Raw genomic sequence first — 19,490 nt, 5'->3', positions numbered from 1 at the left:
TTAATATTCTTTATTTTATTAAAGAATAATGTGTCGATAATCAAACTTACTTTTGATTATTCAAATAAAGATATTACTTTCGTATAAGTATATCTTTGGTTATTTAATAGTCATTTCAAGTATAAGTTTTACAACATCTACTTCGATTATTTTTATAAAGATTATTCTTTATGTGAATATTATTTAAATAATAATATTCAGATATTTTTTTTTATATATTGGGACTGATTAATTTTATTAAATCAGCATTACTCCGAACATTCTTAAAAATGTTTTGCGAGTTTTCAAAATGATTTTTAAAAGTTAGAGCGGATCCCAAAACTCATTTTTATATTTAAGATCCTCCTTTCGAAGGGGATTTAAATACTCGCTCAAAACCTGAGGGATCCGGCTCTGTGGTGTGTTTTATATTCGCAATAAGGTTGCTGTCTTGATAAAAGAATTTTGATTACTTACCCAACACTCGGGAAGTAAAATTTTTGGAACAAGTTAATCCATTAACAGGCATCGCCTGAGAAATATCGGTGAGTTTTCCTTTCCAACTAGATACGACTTCTTGGTGGAGCCGTATCAACAAGTTTCTACTTGGGGAAAGGGGGAACGAGCTTTACGTTTCAGAGTCATGGATTTCATCTGAACTAGGAGTGGCGTAAGTGGTCGAGTGGCGCCGGCCCAGCCTTATTATATTGGCCCAAAATGGCCTGGAAGTTCCGCTAAGACGGTCCATTCCTTAGGAGTCCAGTGTTCGGTTGACAAGTAAATCCGACAGGTTCTCCTCGACATGTAGAAAATGGCGGGGTTGTACTACTACGACTGATCATCGTAAGTGGTCTTCCTGGCGCGGCAAACTCCCGTAATGAGTTCATCATCCAATTGGATATTTCTGCAACACTACCCAGAGCACTTCGATAGAAAGGCTACGATTGGGCGATTGTTGAGTGTTGGCAGGGTCGAGTTTTCAAAATGATGTTTGCATCAAATGAAGTATCTCGTAACTTCATTTTATTTTGATGATATTGTAAAGATTGATTCTATTCAAGTTTTGTCTTGTAGCTTAATCTATGGGATGAACTAATTATAACTTGAACGCTGGTAGTTCAAGTAGTATTCGGAAAAGATATAAGTATATCGGAGTATCTTGTAACTTCATCTTTTAAACTTATATCTAGTAAATGATTATCTTATGCATGACAAAGATTTTCAGAAAAACGTTGAGACAAGGTTAGATATATGAGATCACCTTGCAACAATATTTTTATACAGTTATAAATTGGAACTCTGTGTATATTATGCATGGAAGAGGACTTCCAAGATTTTGAAAAGTATATATACATATATACTGAATATTTTGCGACTTCATCGCATTAAGATATCAAACTTGGTTCATTTCTTTTGACCAAGACTTTCATGAGTACTATGAGAAGGCTCATATATTGTTAATCATTATACATATTATTTTGGTGGGCTTGCTGCTCACCCTTGCTTTCTTCTTTCATCACACAACAACAGATAGAAAGGATGAACAAGACCAAGCTCCCGATTCGCGAGCGGATAGGAAACGTTCCGTAGTCTTCTGGAAGCATTGATGCCGCCGTAGCTGAGGTAGGAGCTACCAATAGGCTAGGTTTTCAACTATTGATGAACCAGACTTATGTATAATATGAATTGTAATAATGGCAAGGAATATATAAATTTATTCAGAACCCTTTTAAGGTGTAACGGTTTATAATTATGGAATATAAGGACTTGTGTTTTTTGAGTATTCATCTCTGAGACTATAACTTGTGGTGTGTGTATTTATTGTGGGGTCACAGTACAGAGTAGTTAATTGTTTATTAAGATTGGGTGTTATTAAGGGAAATGAAACTCGTGACAACCCGGATCCCCGACCCCGGATTTGGAGGTGTTACATATGTGCAGTACAAAAATTTGCAGCCAAGTGTCTAATGCAAAACCTATGATGGTCAAGGGGCTCGCACCATCCTATCTGTTGCATAGCAGCAATAATACCAGCATGTCTATCAGAAATGACACAAATCCCATGTCTCCTACCTGCCACAAACCTCCTCAATCTATCCATGAACCACCCTCAACTAGAAACATTCTCGGATTCGACAATAGCAAATGCAAGTGGAATAATATGACTAAACCCATCCACTGCCACATCACTCAATAGTACACCCGGATATGGACCATATAGGTGAGTCTCATCTATATGTCTGACAGGCATACAATGCTGAAATCCATCAATGCATGGTATGAAAGCCCAGAAGAGTCTCTTGAATGTCACTTCTTGTTCTAAATAAAGACATAATATACTCGTTAACTACAAAACATTACATAAATATGGAAAATCATTTTAAAATCTATCTGATACTAGTATAAAGAGATAAAATACCTCTAAGCTCCCACGATCTTCCATCTCATCCTCCTTAAAAACCCAATCAACCTTGGTTCCCACATTAAAACATTGCAACGCTTCCATAAAAAAGGGGAGATCTTCATAAGAACCTTCCCAAGAACCATGTTCTTCATCCATTGCTAGCTTTTTCGCATCTCTAATCTTCTTTCTTCCTGGTTGGTAACCAAAAATACTTTTCACCGTGGCCATCAACATTTTTTCCTTAACCATGGGATCGACAACGATTTGATCCTTAACTAGTTCAAGAATATCATGAGATGTCAAATTAGGATGGTCTTGAGTAACGGTGGTGCGCAAACATGTGTGTGGTCCCGAAGTTTCCATAATTTGAAATTTTCCAAGTGATTTTCGCAACCTAGCTTTTAAACTCCATTCACAACCACTATCCTTATTCTTACAAACAACAATCCAATACACATCACTTGATCTAACCACCTTAATCTCTTAATGATTTCAGATATGAAAATCTCTAACCGTATGTATCAACACTTTTTTTGAGTCGAATATCATCCCCTCCCTCAACTCCATTGGCTCCAATATGTCCTCCCGTGTAATCAAAGCCGAATCAACAACATCATAAGCATCCAAACTTCTACTACTAACCGTATCACCACCAACATACATACTACTAGTAGTTTGACAATCAAAACCCCTACTACCACTCCTCTCGGAACCTCTTGAACTAGTTTCCACAACTCTCGTACTTGTTTCAATCAATGGACAAGTTGATTTTTTTTGTAAATAAATTTCAACAAAGAAAGGAGGTCCATTCGAAAAAATAATTCCAAACATCATCTCAACATCATCACCATCATCAACCGTAATAATACCAAATTTCATATCATTGAAATTTTTCCATCGATAACACAACTTAAAATCATACAAACTCCTATCAATTTTCAATTTCAAAAACAATACGTCGCGCAAATTATTAAAATTCATACTAGAATCGAGTCTTACTTGCTTAGAAACCGATTTATCATATACGTAACCCTCTAATTGAGTTTGCCGTATATTACCATCGGTATAAATCCATGCAATCACCGTCACTGATTGTGCTCCAGATGCCGAACCCGGAGCCATTATTAAATCTATAAGAATTTTAATAAATATTTATGTAAGAATTTTTATCTTGATATTTGAATTTTAGGTTTGAAAAGGGAGAAACAAGAGACAGTTGTGTTTGTAAACTGAGAAGCAGAAACAGTTGTGTGCTTCTGGTGGGTAGGAGAAACAATAACGGAAAACGGAACTTCGTCCTCCGTTTAGTTCATTTTTTTTATTATACAGACAAAACGGAACATAAAGAAGCGTTAGGGTCTTTTTTGATTCACTACGTTACTCATATTTTGATTTTTGCATTTTTTTCTTTTATTTTTGCAACATGCCACCTATTTTTTCAAAAATAACAATTTTAATGAAGACATATCTCTAAAATATAAAATATATATAAAATATATATTAAAAAACCAATACGATCACAATTTTTCAAAATCAACCATGCATCGCATGGATTATAAACTTGTATTATATAAAAGTATCATATAAGAAAGGGACTATGTTAAGTATTAGATATTTAATTAAGTAAAATAAGTATTTTTCTTTTATGAAATCTACCTCTTGCAGCGTTATCAAAAGCGTGCAACTTAAGCGGGGAAGCACACTTATTGGGATTTGCTTATAAAAAGCCATGAGCAAATCCAAAAGCCCTGCTTAAGTGCGCTTTTGTTTAGATGTCTATATTATATCGGAATATAATTTAAACGGTTGGGCTGGTATATAACCTACTGGGCCTTTTTTAAATGATCTTATACTGTCAAATGAGATTGAAGAAGTTAATAAATGGCTAACTGCAAGGCTTGGAGGAGAATCAAATAATGTCTACATTTTTGATGAAGAATATGGCTCAACTTAAAATGCCTTTGGTGTACATAGTGATAAGTACGCATACCTTGATATCAAAATCTTTTCATATATCTGTCACTATGCTCTTTGGCGCAAAATTTCTTATCAAATCTTGTTATGTATAATCCACGTCATTCTTCTTCTTCCCGCGGAGGTCCCTTATTTTCCTTATTTTCCTTTGATATGTCTTTTTGATCAGAAGTCGTGCCTTCTGCGAAACTGTGGGATTGATTTCCTGCTGCTGTAAGGGCTCAGTGTGCTGCTCCCTTTGATATGTCTTTTTGATCGGAAGTCGTGCCTTTTGTAAAACTGTGGGATTGAGGTCCTGCTGCTGTAAGGGCTCCGTGTACTGCTCCTCCTGAATTATAGGATTGAGTGCTGCTCCTCTAAGGGGTGAACTTGGGTGTGCGGCTCCTCTAAGGGGGATGTGAAATAACCTGATATGAATAAATATAAGAAGTTAGTATTTGACATCCAATATTACAAAATAACTAGCATAAAAACCCATGCAAGGCACGGGTCATTTTCTAGAGTTTACTTATGCATCATACAATTATAATGTTTTAGCTGTTTTTTTATTTGTAAATATTTTACAATGTCTAACGTATATCAAATACAAGTTGATTGTTTATCAATGTGTATTATTTTCATACAAAACATTACCAAATTACACAATGTTTCAAATATAGCTCATTAAGCAATATATATATATTCTTATTTGTGTTGTATAATTTGTATTTAATGAATGAATATAAAAAGGGTAGTCAGTGTACGTTTAAAATGAAATGATTAAACTTAATCTATAGAATGTCATTAGTATGTTTACAAAGAAAAAGCTAAAAATAAACATATATGTCGTATACACAGTTGACCAAAAAATTTGAATTGTAAGTGAAAAATGAAAAATAAATCGATTTAATATATCATCGTAGTTTTAACAAATCTCGTGAGATCTCATATCAAATTTCAAATATTTTTAAAATCGGGACAAGTCCCAAAACACTATTGCACTACCAGTGAAGTTAGTAATTTTAATACAAATAATCAATTGACTTGATCCTATAAATACCTCAAACACGTCAAATTATATTAATATAAGATATCAAAAAATTTCACATTATTGGTAAGATATTCTCGTCGAACTTGTAATTTAAATTTACTAAACGTAGAATGTGACAATATTTTTCGGCTAGTCATGTAGTCAAATTTCGAGTATTTTTTGAACGATGGGTCAAATTCTGATTTCAAATTCAAAATAAACTAAAATTCATTGACTCATTATAATCGAACTTATCTAAATATTTAATACCAATCTAGATTATTTATATATAGGCGATTCTATTTTCAATATTTTCTTTAAGAATTATATATGTACATTTTAATTAATTTTTATAATAAAAAATATGTTAAAAATATATGAGATATATTTTCAAACTAAATTATAATAATAAATAAGATAATAATCCATTTATGTACTATGCCTAACTTTATATCTGGAATTCAGTTCTTTAAAATTAATTGTACAAATATTCAAGTAACTATCATTTTTTTTGCGAAATTCAAGTAGTTATCTTTAAAGTTAAATAAAATATTCCTTTAGCACAGTTACATATTATGTGTATGATAAAAAGTACATGTGACAATATGGTGTAGTGGTATGAGGTTGTATAGAAGAATGAAGCAACTTGAGTTCGATTCCCACAAAACACAACTTTTATATAAATATTAAAAATAAGTGTAGTTTAGTCTTTTCAATTAGACTTTTTAATCTCAAAATATTATCCCCTTGTTGTGCTATTATATATAGAAGAGATAAAGGACATCAGAAGGAATGACAACAACCATTCAATTCTTTTTCCATCATAGGCCGCAACTCCTCCCTTAATGCACATGCAACTTCCGGCTTGAACCACTCCTGGCCAAATTGAAATTAGACATACAGTATAGATTATAAATGTGTGTTTATAAGAGAGAGAGAGAGAGAGAGAATTGTTACCATCTCTGCTGACTTGTGCCTTGGAGTTGTTTGACGGGCGCAATAATGTGTTTCATATCAATGAAAATGTCATGTGCATCTCATTAGAGGACGTAATGTATATGACGGACTTGCGAATTAGTGGCCTCTCAGTAATTAAAAATTCCAACCATGATACCGAAGGATTCGCTCGGGAGTTTGGGCTTGAAGCAACTAAAGTCCATAATATTTCAAAAATTAGTTCAATAGCAAAGAATGTGAACATCGATGATGCTACACGGAAGAAGGCTGTTTTATTGTTTATCGTGAGATGTTTTATTGTGCCTGCTGCTACTGGGCATACTGTGTGTACCACTTATTTGAAGATGATTCGAAATTCCAATAAATTGGACTCCTACGCTTGGGGAGCAACGCTTTTGGCCTTTCTCTACAAAGGCATCGGTGACTGCATTGTTGATCATAAGAGCAATCTTGATGGCAATGGATGATTAGTTATAGACTTATAGTTAGTTTATAATCTCTCTGTTTTCTCTCTCAATCTCTATTTCTAGTCTCTTATACTCTCTTCAACTTTAGATTTCCGCACTCATAACCTAGTTCTTAAGAATCAATATGTATTGCTTGACAGAGCTTTTTTCTATTATGTATTCCGAAGCTGCGGGAGTTATTTGGCATCGATTTAGGCCAATACATCTGTACTAACAAAGACACCAACTTCAAAACTCTTCTGACTGCTTATATCATCACATCACCATCTTCATTTGTGTTGCTGCCTTCGTGGGACACATCCTTCCCTGGAAAAATGCATTAACACATGAAGAGCATTAACCTTAAATGAAGACTACAAGCTTGTTAATGTATGACCATCTTTATTCTTAAACCTGTCCTCTGTACTTTGTACTCTTCTGTCCTCTATCCCCTGTTCTCTGTCAACTTTCTTCCTTCTCTTAAAGGTTTTCAGGGGAAGCATTATATCCCGGGCTTGTATTCCTGCCATCCATATATCAATCTCCTGACTATAGTGATCTTTCAATCTCTGTTTATGCGCACCACTGTTTATTTTGATTTTAATTATATGAGGTTGCCAATTTCGATCATTGACATAGCGATATAGTTCACTGAATTATTTAGCAGCAAGGTGCACTAAATGGTGATACACATGGTTGTTACAAAAAATTGGACCAACATAAGTGGTTCTCGCATGTTTGGCTTCACCAAACTGATCGTGAAGCCTCAAATCATACGACTTCCACTCGATATCCTGTAGAATAAACATAGTATAAACGTAGATGATTGATTTGAAAATATAGTATAAACATAGTGTTATTTATACTATAGTAACTATGCATCTAAATAATCAGATTTACATGGCTAAGGGAGTTTAAACTTACATTAGCGGAAAGATTCTGAAAAATATTTCTCAGGCCTTCGGTATAGTCCTTCTTCTTATTGCGACTAACTACCTTGACCTTTTCAATAATGCTGCTCAAAATCGGCACGTTTAGTTGGCCTAAATCGATGCCAAATAACTCCCGCAGCTTCGAAATACGTAATAAAAAAAGCCCTGTCAAACAATACATATTGATTCTTAAGAACTAGGTTATGAGTGCGGAAATCTAAAGTTGCAGAGAGTATAAGAGACTAGAAATAGAGAATGAGAGAGAACAGAGAGATTATAAACTTACTATAACTAGCCATCATTGCCGTCAAGATTGCTCTTATGATAAACAACGCAGTCACCGATGCCTTTGTAGAAAAAGGCCAAAAGCGCTGCTCCCTAAGCGTAGGAGTCCAATTTATTGGAATTTCGAATCATCTTCAAGTAAGTGGTACACACAGTATGCCCAACAGCATCAAGCACAATAAAGCATCTCACGATAAGCAATAAAATAGTCTTCTTCCGTGTAGCATCATCGACGTTCACATTCTTTGCTATTGAACTAATTGTTGAAATATTACGAACTTTAGTTGCTTCAAGACCAAACTCCCGAGCGAATCATTTGGGATCACAGTTTGATTTTCTAATTACTAGGAGGCCACTAATTCGCAAGCCCGTCATGTACATTATGTCCTTTAATGAGATGCACATGACATTTTCATTGATATAAAACACATTATTACGCCTGTCAAAAAACTCCAAGGCACAAGTCAACAGAGAAGGTAACAATTCTGCCTGTGGAAACTTGAGAATCAGACATACAGTATAGATTATAAATGTGTGTTTATGAGAGAGAGATTGAGAGAATAACTAAGTACCATTTGTAAATTTTCCATTTTGAATCTTGGAGGTGCTTGCTCAATGAAAAGCCTCATCATGACCACTACAAAAAAAGCACAATCATTTTTAACCTTTCTATATTTTTTAACCATGAGCCCGGTTTTTGACCAATTAACCTGATTTTTGATCGATTAATCCGATTTTTTTCGATTATTGACCGATTTTTGTGAAAAATGATAATTAACATGATTTTCTCTTAATCAGTTCATTTTTTCACCGAACAAAGATTAATCACCAATAATCCCGATTAATTTTTGATTTTTATAACACTAATCGCATTACATTTTATTTTTGTTCTTTTTATTTGCATAAAATTAAACACGAAAAAAATGTGTGCGATATGATAAATATATAATTGATTTAATTTATTTTTTTGATTAAATTTTATATTTTCATGAATTGATTTCTAGTTTTTATATTTTTGATGAATTGATTTTCTAATGGGCTTAAGTACGGGGTTCACTTTTATTGATATTGGGCTCAATTTATAAATTATTTCACCCAAATCTAATTTCACAAATTTAACTTATTACGGGGAGTTGGGGACTGTTCAATTAAACTTGAATATGGGAAAATTATGCAGAGGGTTTCGAGGGGGAGATTGAGGATGTTGGCATCCATAATTATGTGGTTGGCTCCCTCGGATATCGAGGTCTCTCATCAAATAGGTGGTTATGCATCAAATCAAAAGGAATTCAATGGTCATTAAGAAGTGAACAGCGGAAGATCAATTCTCCACAATCGAAAGGAGAAAGCGAAGCCAGTGGAGGAGAGGAAAAAGGTAGAGAGAGTCGGAGATAATTATTTCAATTAATTTCACCAATTCGAAATGTCATCTATGAGGGTATGAACTGTCATCTTTATTTTAATGTTTTTCTGAGTGTATAATATTGGTATGACTTCAGAACTGGATTTTCTCCATGTATGTGATCTTCTTCCCTCTTTGATTACAAGGCTTGGTTTATGCTAATAATTTTATGCTTAAAGTTTAAATTTATCTCTTCTTAGTTATCTTTTCTAATGCATTATAAATTATAATCTCCGAGACTAAGAACTTTCATTTCATCATACAACTTCAAATATCTAGATATAACACGTGTGTGTTTAATTTTTTTTTTATTTATGCAAAAAAATAGTTCTTTAGAGTTATAGTCTTGAGAGCTACAAAAATCCTGTACTATTCAAAGTGGGTTGTGGGTAATGTCTGTGAATAGAAGGTAGCTATGTTTTGTAACGAGACTTCCCCGCTTAAATTTCCTTTTACATGCCATGCCTAATCATATATAGTTTGAACATAAATTTTAGAGTCAATACTTTGGCTGAGGACCTCTTTAAACCCCTCCCCAAGAAACATAGGGATGCGTATTTGCTTAAAACACGTACACGCAGAGAGAGAAAGAGAAGGGGGAATAATAATGCCATGTAGAAATATAAAACCATTAAAAACCTTAAACTATTCCTTCTCTTACTACTGCAACTAATACTAGTGCTACATGTACATATGGGGTGTGTGCGTTGTGTCAAGATTTTAAAAAGAGGGCATCTCAATTTATCACAGACGAGGGCGGGCATCTCAATTTACACAGGAGGCGCAAGGGCGGGCGATTTGAGTTCAAAAGTCCTTCGGATCGTTTCAATTAGGTTAAATCATTATTGACAGAGAATCATTGAACGAGAATTATTTTGGGTTTCGTTGGTCCTATTCTCAGAAATTATAGATACGTAGGTATTATTTTCCCTTCTTTCATTTATTTGTTTAGGTGTTATTGACATTGTGCAGTTATGCTAATCAACGATATATTGTGTAGTTTCTTTATTATTTTTGTTGTTTTTGCCGCAATAGGAGTTTTATTAACTGTGTGGATATTGTGCTTGCTGATGAATTTATATGGGTGGACATGAACTGAGTGACAATTAAGTAAATTGAGAGGGTTCCTTTTTTATTAGTGAAAGAGACATTTATATAGGCTATTATAATCTCGGTCAAATGGAAAATTAGTTGATAGCTACAAAGCGCAGGCCTTCTCTTACTACTATGTGATTTTTATATCCTTGTGTGACTGCTATAATGAATTATAGAAGAAAGGGCTAGAGTGCTAGTGTGACTTCATAAAAAGAAATTTATCCAAATAAACTATGAGCATGATTAGAAATCGACTGGATAAATAGCTAGGTGCTATTTTGGGCCATTTTCTAGCCGGATTGCCATTTAGGTTATTTTTACTTGTGTTTGTGCCATATAGGCAACCACCGGCAGACATCCTTATTGTAATCACGGGCAGAACAAACCCATTGAAAACTACTGAATACATGGATCAAGAGAATCAAGTGAGTCAAGGGTTTATGTTTGAATTATTCGAATTAGCATTTATGTTTGAAATTTTAATTGTTGTAATGATTGTGTTAATCGTTTCTTCGTTTAATTGTGTTAATCAAGTGAGTCAAGAGAATTACTTGTTATTTCTTCATTTGATGCTAGATAATCGTTGAAACAACTAAATAAATGAATTGTCAAGTTATGATTGAACTTAAATAAACTTAGATAATCGTTTAATATATAGCACAAAGTAGTTTTCGATTAGTTGAACTTTGTTTATAAGATTTTCAGAGTATAGTAGAGATGCAGTATGAAGTAGGAAAGCTAATCAAATTTCACAGTATATTCTGTACAAGAGAGCATATTTCGTGTATTGATTCGTTCGAGTAATTTAGATTATGTAAATGTGTGAAGGCAGTGAGGAATTATATTGTGCATAGTTTGGTTGTGTCCCCTTCTTTTAATTGGATTATATAATTTATTATTATTATTACATTCTGACCTTCTGTCTATCACTTTGTTATCTATATATATTGATTTTGTGTGCTCTGCAATTGTTTTTATATATTACATTTGAAACGGAATTAAAACCTAAGTCATTGTTATTTTAAAGTAACATAAATCTTCTGAATTTCACTACTTCTCTCTTTCAATATTAATGTCAATGTGGCAGCTGCAAAAAACTTCTTAAGCTGTAATATACTGAGAATGTAACTAATTTATGTTTCTATTTGGTAATTTGCAGAAGCATAAAATAGTGTCGCCCACGAGAGGAGCTGGAAAGCTCGCTCTACTCAGCAAATTATCGAGAAGGCATGATTCTCCATTCAAAGAGCATCTCTAATTGACTGAGAACCGAAACTGTCTGTTTCGGCTTCTTAGCATTATTGATGTGGATGCTCAGATGCTAACATCATTTATGGATAGCATGTAAAATGGAAATTATTATGACTCCAACAAGCAAATTTTCAACATTGACGGACATGTCCTTGGAATCACTTTGGAGGACGTCCTGCATATTACTGGTTTACCCATTAGCGGTAAACCAGTATTAGTTGAAACCGCACATGATTCAACTGCATTTTCCGGATGTTCAGAGATTTAATGATAGGACTTTTGTGCCAGCCACAACGATAATGAACATTGCTGCAAATAGTGAGAAAGACTACCGGACTCGGAAGATTGATGTCCTCCATGTCATCATATTTGCTATTTTTGCTCCGAACAACAACAAGGATGATATTGATTCAGTTTTTATTCAGTTCATTGAGAAGTTGGAAGAAATCGATAGTTATGCTTGGGGAGCAGCTCTATTGGCGTATATATACCATGGCATAAGGCGATACATAGGAGGAGAAAAGGGAAACATTGATGGAAACCTTTGGATCCTTCTAGTAAGTTAATATTTATCCCATTGATATGTTTCTTTCATTATTAGTTCTTTGTTATGATATTTTTTTTGTTTTTCTTTATTTGACAAACATTTTTCATTATAAGGCTAAAGAAGTTCCAAACTAGACTAGGCATCGATTTGAATGTTCCCCCGGAGATTGTGAAAAATGGGGAACCATGGCTAAACTGAATCATACATCAAATAAATGGAAAATGGAACGACCATTATACCAAGTATGATCTATAATCGATGATGCCATTCTCAGAAGATGTAAGCTTGTGTCAATTTCCTTTTTTTGTTATGCTTTTTGAAATTGATCAATATGCTTTCATGTTTTCTCTTAATAGGATATTTAATGGACGCCATATTTCAGGACGGTTTTCCCCCTGAGATGAGATCGCAAAGCTGTGAGGGATCTCGTTCCAATTTTTTGCTACTATGTTATGGTTCATCACAAGCCACAACATTGTAGCAAACAGTTCCCGATTTTCAAAAAAAATTGATCTCATTGTAGATGGTTGGAATGACTATGAGATTGAAGTAAAACAACGAAAGGCGGGGCATAATTATTTTATAAAGCACGAACGTGAAGTTGCTGCTTGGCATGCCAGAAAGCCGACAGAGCTCTACATGCACCGTGAGTTTCTACCCTGTTGCTTTAAATTTTTGGGACCTGATTATAACAATTTTGATGAGGGCGGGCATCTTTAATATTGAAAGAGAGGAGTAGGTTAAAATTGTTATCAGCAAGCACAATATGCATACAGTTAATTTATCAGCAAGCATAATATCCACACAGTTAATACAACTCCTATTACGGTAAAAACAACAAAAATAATAAAGAAACTACACAATATATCATTGATTAGCATAACTGCACAATGTCAATAATACCTAAACAAATAAATGAAGGAAAAGGAAAGAGGAAATAATACCTGGGAATCCATGATTTCTGAGAATAGGAACCAACGAAACCTTAAATAATTCTCCTTCAATGATTCTCTGTCAGTTGTGATTTAACCTAATTGAAACGATCTGAAGGACTTTTGAACTCAAATCGCCCGCCCTTGCGCCTCCTGTGTAAATTGAGATGCCCGCCCTCGTCTGTGATAAATTGAGATGCCCTCTTTTTAAATCTTGACACAACGCACCCACTCCATATGTACATGTAGCACTAGTATTAGTTGCAGTAGTAAGAGAAGGAATAGTTAAAGGTTTTTAATGGTTTTATTTTTCTACATGACATTATTATTCTCCCCCTCTCTTTCTCTCTCTGCGTGTATGTGTTCTCAAGCAAATACGCATCCATATGCTTCTTGTTTGATAGTAGATATAATATTCATGCATAGTTTGTCATCATATAAAGCCATAAAATCTAAGAAGACTCGGGGAGGGGTTCAGGGAGGTCCTCAACCAAAGTATTGACTGTAAAATTTATGTTCAAACTATATATGATTAGGCGGTATGTAAAAGGAAAGTTAAGCGGGAAGTCTCGTTACAAAACATAACTACCTTCTATTCACAGACATTACCTACAACCCACTTTGAATAGTACAGGATTTTTGTAGCTCTCAAGACTATAACTCTAAAGAACTATTTTGTGCATAAATTAAAAAAAAAATTAAACACACACGTGTTATATCTAGATATTTGAAGTTGTATGATGAAATGAAAGTTTTTAGTCTCGGAGATTATAATTTATAATGCGTTAGAAAAGATAAGTAAGAAGAGATAGATTTAAACTTTAAGCATAAAATTCTTAGCATAAACCAAGTCTTGTAATTAAAAAAGGAAGTAAAGATTAAGACCACATACATGCAGAAAATTCAGTTATGAAGTCATACCAATATTATACACTCAGAAAAACATCAAAATAAATATGACAGTTCATACCCTCATAGATGACATTTCGAATTGGCGAAATGAATTGGAATAATCATCTCCGACTCTCTCTACCCTTTTTTCTCTCCTCCGCTTGCTTCTCTTTCTCCTGTTGGTTGTGGAAAATTGATCTTCCGTTGTTCACTTCTTAATGACCATTGAATTCCTTTTGATTTGATGCCTAACCACATATTTGATGAGAGACCTCGATATCCGAGGGAGCCAACCACATAATTATGAATGCCAACATCCTCAATCTCCCCCTCGAAACCCACTGCATAATTTTCCCATATTCAAGTTTAATTGAACAGTCCCCAACTTTCCATAATAACTTAAATTTATGAAATTAGATTTGGGTCATCAAAATGATTTATAAATTGAGGCCAACATCAATGAAAGTGAACCCTGTACTTAAGCCCACTAGAAAATCAATTCATGAAAATATAAAAACTAGAAATCAATTCTTGAAAATATAAAATTTAATCAAAAAAAATTAAATTAAATTAATTATATATTTATCATATCGCACACATTTTTTTTCGTGTTTAATTTTATGCAAATAAAAAGAACAAAAATAAAATGTAGTGCGATCAGTGTTATAAAAATCGGCGATTAATCGGGATTTATTGGTGATTAATCATTGTTCGGTGAAAAAATGAACTAATTAAGCAAAAATCATGTCAATTATCATTTTTACAAAAATCGGTCAAGAATTGGAAAAAATCGGATTAATCGGTCAAAAATTAGGTTAATCGGTCAAAAATGGGCTCATGGTTAAAAACTTAAAAAAATATAGAAAAGTTAAAATAATTAAAAATAATTAAAAAATTATAAAATATATGTTAGTTACGAAAGATCTCATGTTATAAACTTGTGTTTATAACATGAAATGTCAAGTTTACCCCTCATTTTTAAGGGTAATTATCAGAGCAGTTAGATATTTCATACGAGAATTGGTAAAAATAATTCTAAATTTTATTAAATAAGAGAGTGTAAGTTCGAATCCCAACAATAATATATTAAAATTATTATATATAATGATATCAAATGGAAGTAAGTAATTCAATTTGTTTTTTCCGTTTATAACTTCTATTTGCTCCAGTTTATACTACACGTGGTATCAGAGCTATCAAAACAAAATTGAGAATCCCAGTTCACCATCAATGGAAATGAACAAGGCCAAGGAAAGCTCGTTCGGTCTGAGCTACCCAAAGCTAACGAAGTACAACTACACATCATGACTATGAAGATGAGAGTTTTTATGCAGGCACATGGAGTGTGGGATGCCATAGTTACTAAGGATCCCAAGGGGACAGTTGAAGAGAAGGTAGACAAACGTGCACTGGCTGTCATTTATCAAGGTATCCCTGAGGAGTATCTATTAGCACTGGCAGAAAAGAAAATGTCTAAAGAAGCTTGGGGTACTCTTAAGACAATGTGTCTAGGGGCTGATATGGTGAAGGCGGCAAAGGCACAAACGTTGAAAAGCGAGTTCGAAGCCCTAACCATGAAATAAACAGAAGAACTGTATGAAATCTATATGAAATTGAATGGATTGGTTACAAAAGTCAGAGCATTAGGAGAAAACATGGGAGAATCATATGTGGTGAAGAAATTACTTAGAGCGGTTCCCTCCAAATTTCTGCAGATCGCGTCGACCATCGAGCAGTTTGGGAAATTGGAGGAGATGTCTATAGAAGAGGTGATTGGTTCACTGAAAGTCCATGGAGAAAGGCTACGTGGACAGGTTGAAACGAGTCAGGAGAAATTTCTATTGACAGAGGAAGAATGGAGAATAAGGGAAAACAATGAGGGATAATTGCTTTTGATTCGTGAGGAGTGGTTAAAGAGAACATGCAAAGAGGGAGCCCGAACCAGTGCGAATTATACCATACGGGACATGAGCAAATTGAGATGTTTCAACTGTCAGGCCTATAGACACTTTGTTGCTGAATGTCGTAAGCCACATAGGGGGAGAGAGGTTCGAAGGGACGTGCAAAAGGAGGTCAACTTGTCTCAGATTCAAGTAGATGAAGCAGCGTTGTTAATTGCTGAGATTGGAAAACGAATGGCAAAGACGATGCTGCTCAAAAAGGAGACAGTGGTTCCAAAACTACGGTTGAGTGCTAATGAACAACAGGACTTACAGGTCTGGTACTTGGATAATGGGGCATCAAATCATATGGCTGGACAGCGGGGAAAATTAAAAACTATGGATGAACGATTAGCCGGTGATGTCAAATTTGGCGATGGTTCAATGGTGAGTAGTAAAGGAAAAGGAACTGTGGCTTTCAAGTGTAAGAATGGCGAGGAGAAGATGCTAAGGGAAGTATATTATATTCCTAGTCTATGCAAAAACATAATCAGTTTAGGCCAATTATCTGGCGATGGGCATAGAGTTATTATAAGTGTGATTACCTGTGGGTGTATGATGAAAAAGAGAGATTGCTAATGAAGGTAAAGAAGTCTAAGAATAGGTTGTATAAAGACATCGCATCATTGTGTTTGTTAAGCAAAATGGAGAACCATACATGGTCGTGGCATGCTCGTTTAGGCCACGTCAATTTCCAAGCTATGTAATTGATGTCAAAGGAAGGTATGGCTTACGGTTTCCCAAAACTAGTACAACCAACGAGAAGGTGCGAAGGGTGTTAATGTCAAAGCAAACATGAAAACCCTTTCCATCTCAAGCTGACTTTATGTCAAACGAATTCTCGAACTTATCCATGGAGATATCTGTGGACCAATCTCGCCTTCAACACCTGCAGGTAATAGGTACTTCCTCTTATTAGTTGATGATTACATTAGGAAGATGTGGGTTTATATGTTAAAACTGAAAAGTGAAGCGTTTAGTGTGTTTAAAATATTCAAATTGCTTTTTTAAAAATGAGACAAATCATAAAATTAAAGTATTTAGAACAGATCCGGGTGGAGAGCTTTGTTCGAACGAATTTGTGAAATTCTGTGAGGATGCTGGTGTGCAAAGACACTATACGGCCCCTTACACTCCAACAAAAAATAGGGTGATGGAGCGTAGGAACCGTACAGTGGCTGCCATGACTCGAAGTTTTTTGAAAGGAGCAAATTTACCATTTTATATGTGGGGTGAAGCTGTTAGGCATTCAGTATACATACTTAATCGATTGCCAACATGAGTGCTGCATGGAAGGACGCCTTATGAGGCTTGGACAAGATAGAAACCCGATGTTGGGAACATAAAAATGTTTGGATGCATATGTTACATGAAGATACCGGTTGTGCATGCACAAAGGTTGGATGGAAAAAGTAAGCTTGTCATTTATTTGGGAAAAGAGCCAGGAACAAAAGCAAGCGGAGGATACCATTTATGTGATTCGAGATGTTGTGTTCCAGGAGGACAAATTTTGGTCGTGGGAAGAAATGAATGGTAGTGAAGTTGTGTTTCCAGAAACAGAATCGTACTCTGTAGTTGAACTCTTTGTTGAAGAGTCAAATGGGTCACAAGACAAAGGATCAACGAGTGAACCAGTCACTCCAGTACAAGGTCAGAGAAGTACATCAACTGAGGAATCTGTGGCAGGTGAACAAAAATCTGCATCAAGTAGTACAACAAGTACAGAACCGAATTTTTTTTGACTCTTGAGTAATGTATACAATCTTACAGAAGAAGTTGAGTTAGCAGATGATTTGTTATTATTAAGTGTTGAGGAACCAAGTTCATATCAACAAGCAGCTCATGATAAAGAATGGAGGCATGCGATGGGAACAGAACTTGAGGCCATTGAAAAAAATAAAATGTGGCAGCTAACTGATCTACCACCTGGTCACAAAGCGATTGGATTGAAATGGGTATATAAGATCAAGAAGGACATCAATGGAGCTATAGTTAAGTATAAGCGCGGCTCGTAGCGAAAGGGTATGTTCAGAAACAAGGGGTAGATTTTAAAGAAGCATGTGCACCAGTCGCAAGACTGAAAACTGTACGTCTTTTACTTGCTCTATCTGCTACAAAAGGATGGGAAGTTCATCATCTAGATGTAAAATCTGCTTTCTTGAATGGTGAGATCCAGGAAGAGGTTTATGTGTTATAACCATCTGGGTATGAAGTAAAGGTCAAGAAGGAAGAGTATACAAATTACTAAAGGCCTTGTATGTATTGAGACAAGCTCCACGTGCATGGTATGCTCTTCTGAGAAAATTTCTCGAGCAATTGAGATTCAAAAAATGTGCCTATGATCATGCAGTTTACATAAAAGGAGAAGGAAGTGAATCCCTGATAGTCGGTGTATATGTGGATAGAGCTGTTCGCGAACCGAGTCGTTCGCGAACAAGCTCGAGCTCGGCTCGTTAAGGGCTCGGTTCGGCTCGGTTCGTTAAGGGCTCGAGCTCGAGCTCGAACACAAAAATGTGTTCGTTAAGAAAACGAGCTCGAGCCGAGCTTTTGGCATGTTCGGCTCGAGCTCGGCTCGGCTCGATTCGGCTCGAGCTCGGCTCGGTTCGGCTCGAAAAAAAAATTAAAAAAAAAAATTATTTTTTATATATTTAATTATTATGAATTTTATTCAGATTTTTTATAAATATTTTTAAATTATTGAACTATACGAATGTCAAAATATATATTTTAGTAATTTGAAAAAATTCAGATATTAAAAATTAATTTTTTAATTTGATATTTTAATAATTAACAAGTGATTTGACTATTACTTTTAACTAGTATTTATTTCCTGATCGGTGTTTCGATTTTTTGAAATTATTTATAAATGATCCAACCGTGCGGATGTCAAGATCTATATATTTAAGTGATATAATAAAAAATTTAGAAAAAATAAATATATTTGGTTTGCTATTTTAACGGTAAACTAGTAGTTTGACTAGTACTTCTCCCATATTAATGTTTCGATTTTTTAAAAAATATTTATGAATGATCCAGCCGTACGGATGTTAATATCTATATTATTTAGTAATATGACAAAATTTTTAGAAAAAATAAATGTATTTGATTTGTTATTTTCACAGTCAACAGGTGTTTTGACCTTTACTTGTAACTATTGTTTAGTCTCATATTAATGTTTCAATTTTTAAAAAATATTTATGAATGATCCAACCGTACGGATGTTAATATCTATATATTTTAGTGACATGATAAAAAATTTAGAAAAAAATAAATTTATTTTGTTTATTATTTTGACAATCGACCAATTGTTTGAATAGTTGTTAGAACTAGTGTTTAGTCTCATATTAATGTTTCAATTTTTTTAAAAATATTTATGAATGATCCAACCATACGGCTGTTAAGATCTATATATTTTAGTGACATGACAAAAGTTTTAGAAAAAAATA

General features: G+C 34.4%; 2 protein-coding genes across 2 annotated transcripts; one reads left to right on the top strand and one right to left on the bottom strand.

Moving 5' to 3' along the window:
- Positions 1–2,089: 2,089 nt before the first annotated feature.
- Positions 2,090–3,505, bottom strand: LOC141666382 (uncharacterized). The gene is made up of 3 exons (XM_074472371.1): positions 2,897–3,505; positions 2,399–2,815; positions 2,090–2,326 (listed from the first exon to the last, which is right to left on the bottom strand). Exons 1-3 carry the CDS (start codon positions 3,503–3,505, stop codon positions 2,090–2,092), a joined length of 1,263 nt encoding a protein of 420 aa, XP_074328472.1.
- Positions 3,506–15,759: 12,254 nt separating this feature from the next.
- LOC141666381 (uncharacterized) lies at positions 15,760–16,623 on the top strand. The gene is made up of 2 exons (XM_074472370.1): positions 15,760–15,918; positions 16,102–16,623. The coding sequence occupies exons 1-2, from the start codon at positions 15,760–15,762 to the stop codon at positions 16,621–16,623; spliced, it is 681 nt and encodes a 226-aa protein (XP_074328471.1).
- The last annotated feature ends 2,867 nt before the right edge of the window (positions 16,624–19,490 follow it).

Source organism: Apium graveolens, chromosome 6 (assembly GCF_009905375.1).
Source record: "Apium graveolens cultivar Ventura chromosome 6, ASM990537v1, whole genome shotgun sequence".
Classification (NCBI taxonomy): domain Eukaryota; kingdom Viridiplantae; phylum Streptophyta; class Magnoliopsida; order Apiales; family Apiaceae; genus Apium; species Apium graveolens.
This window is presented reverse-complemented; position numbering and strand designations above follow the sequence as displayed.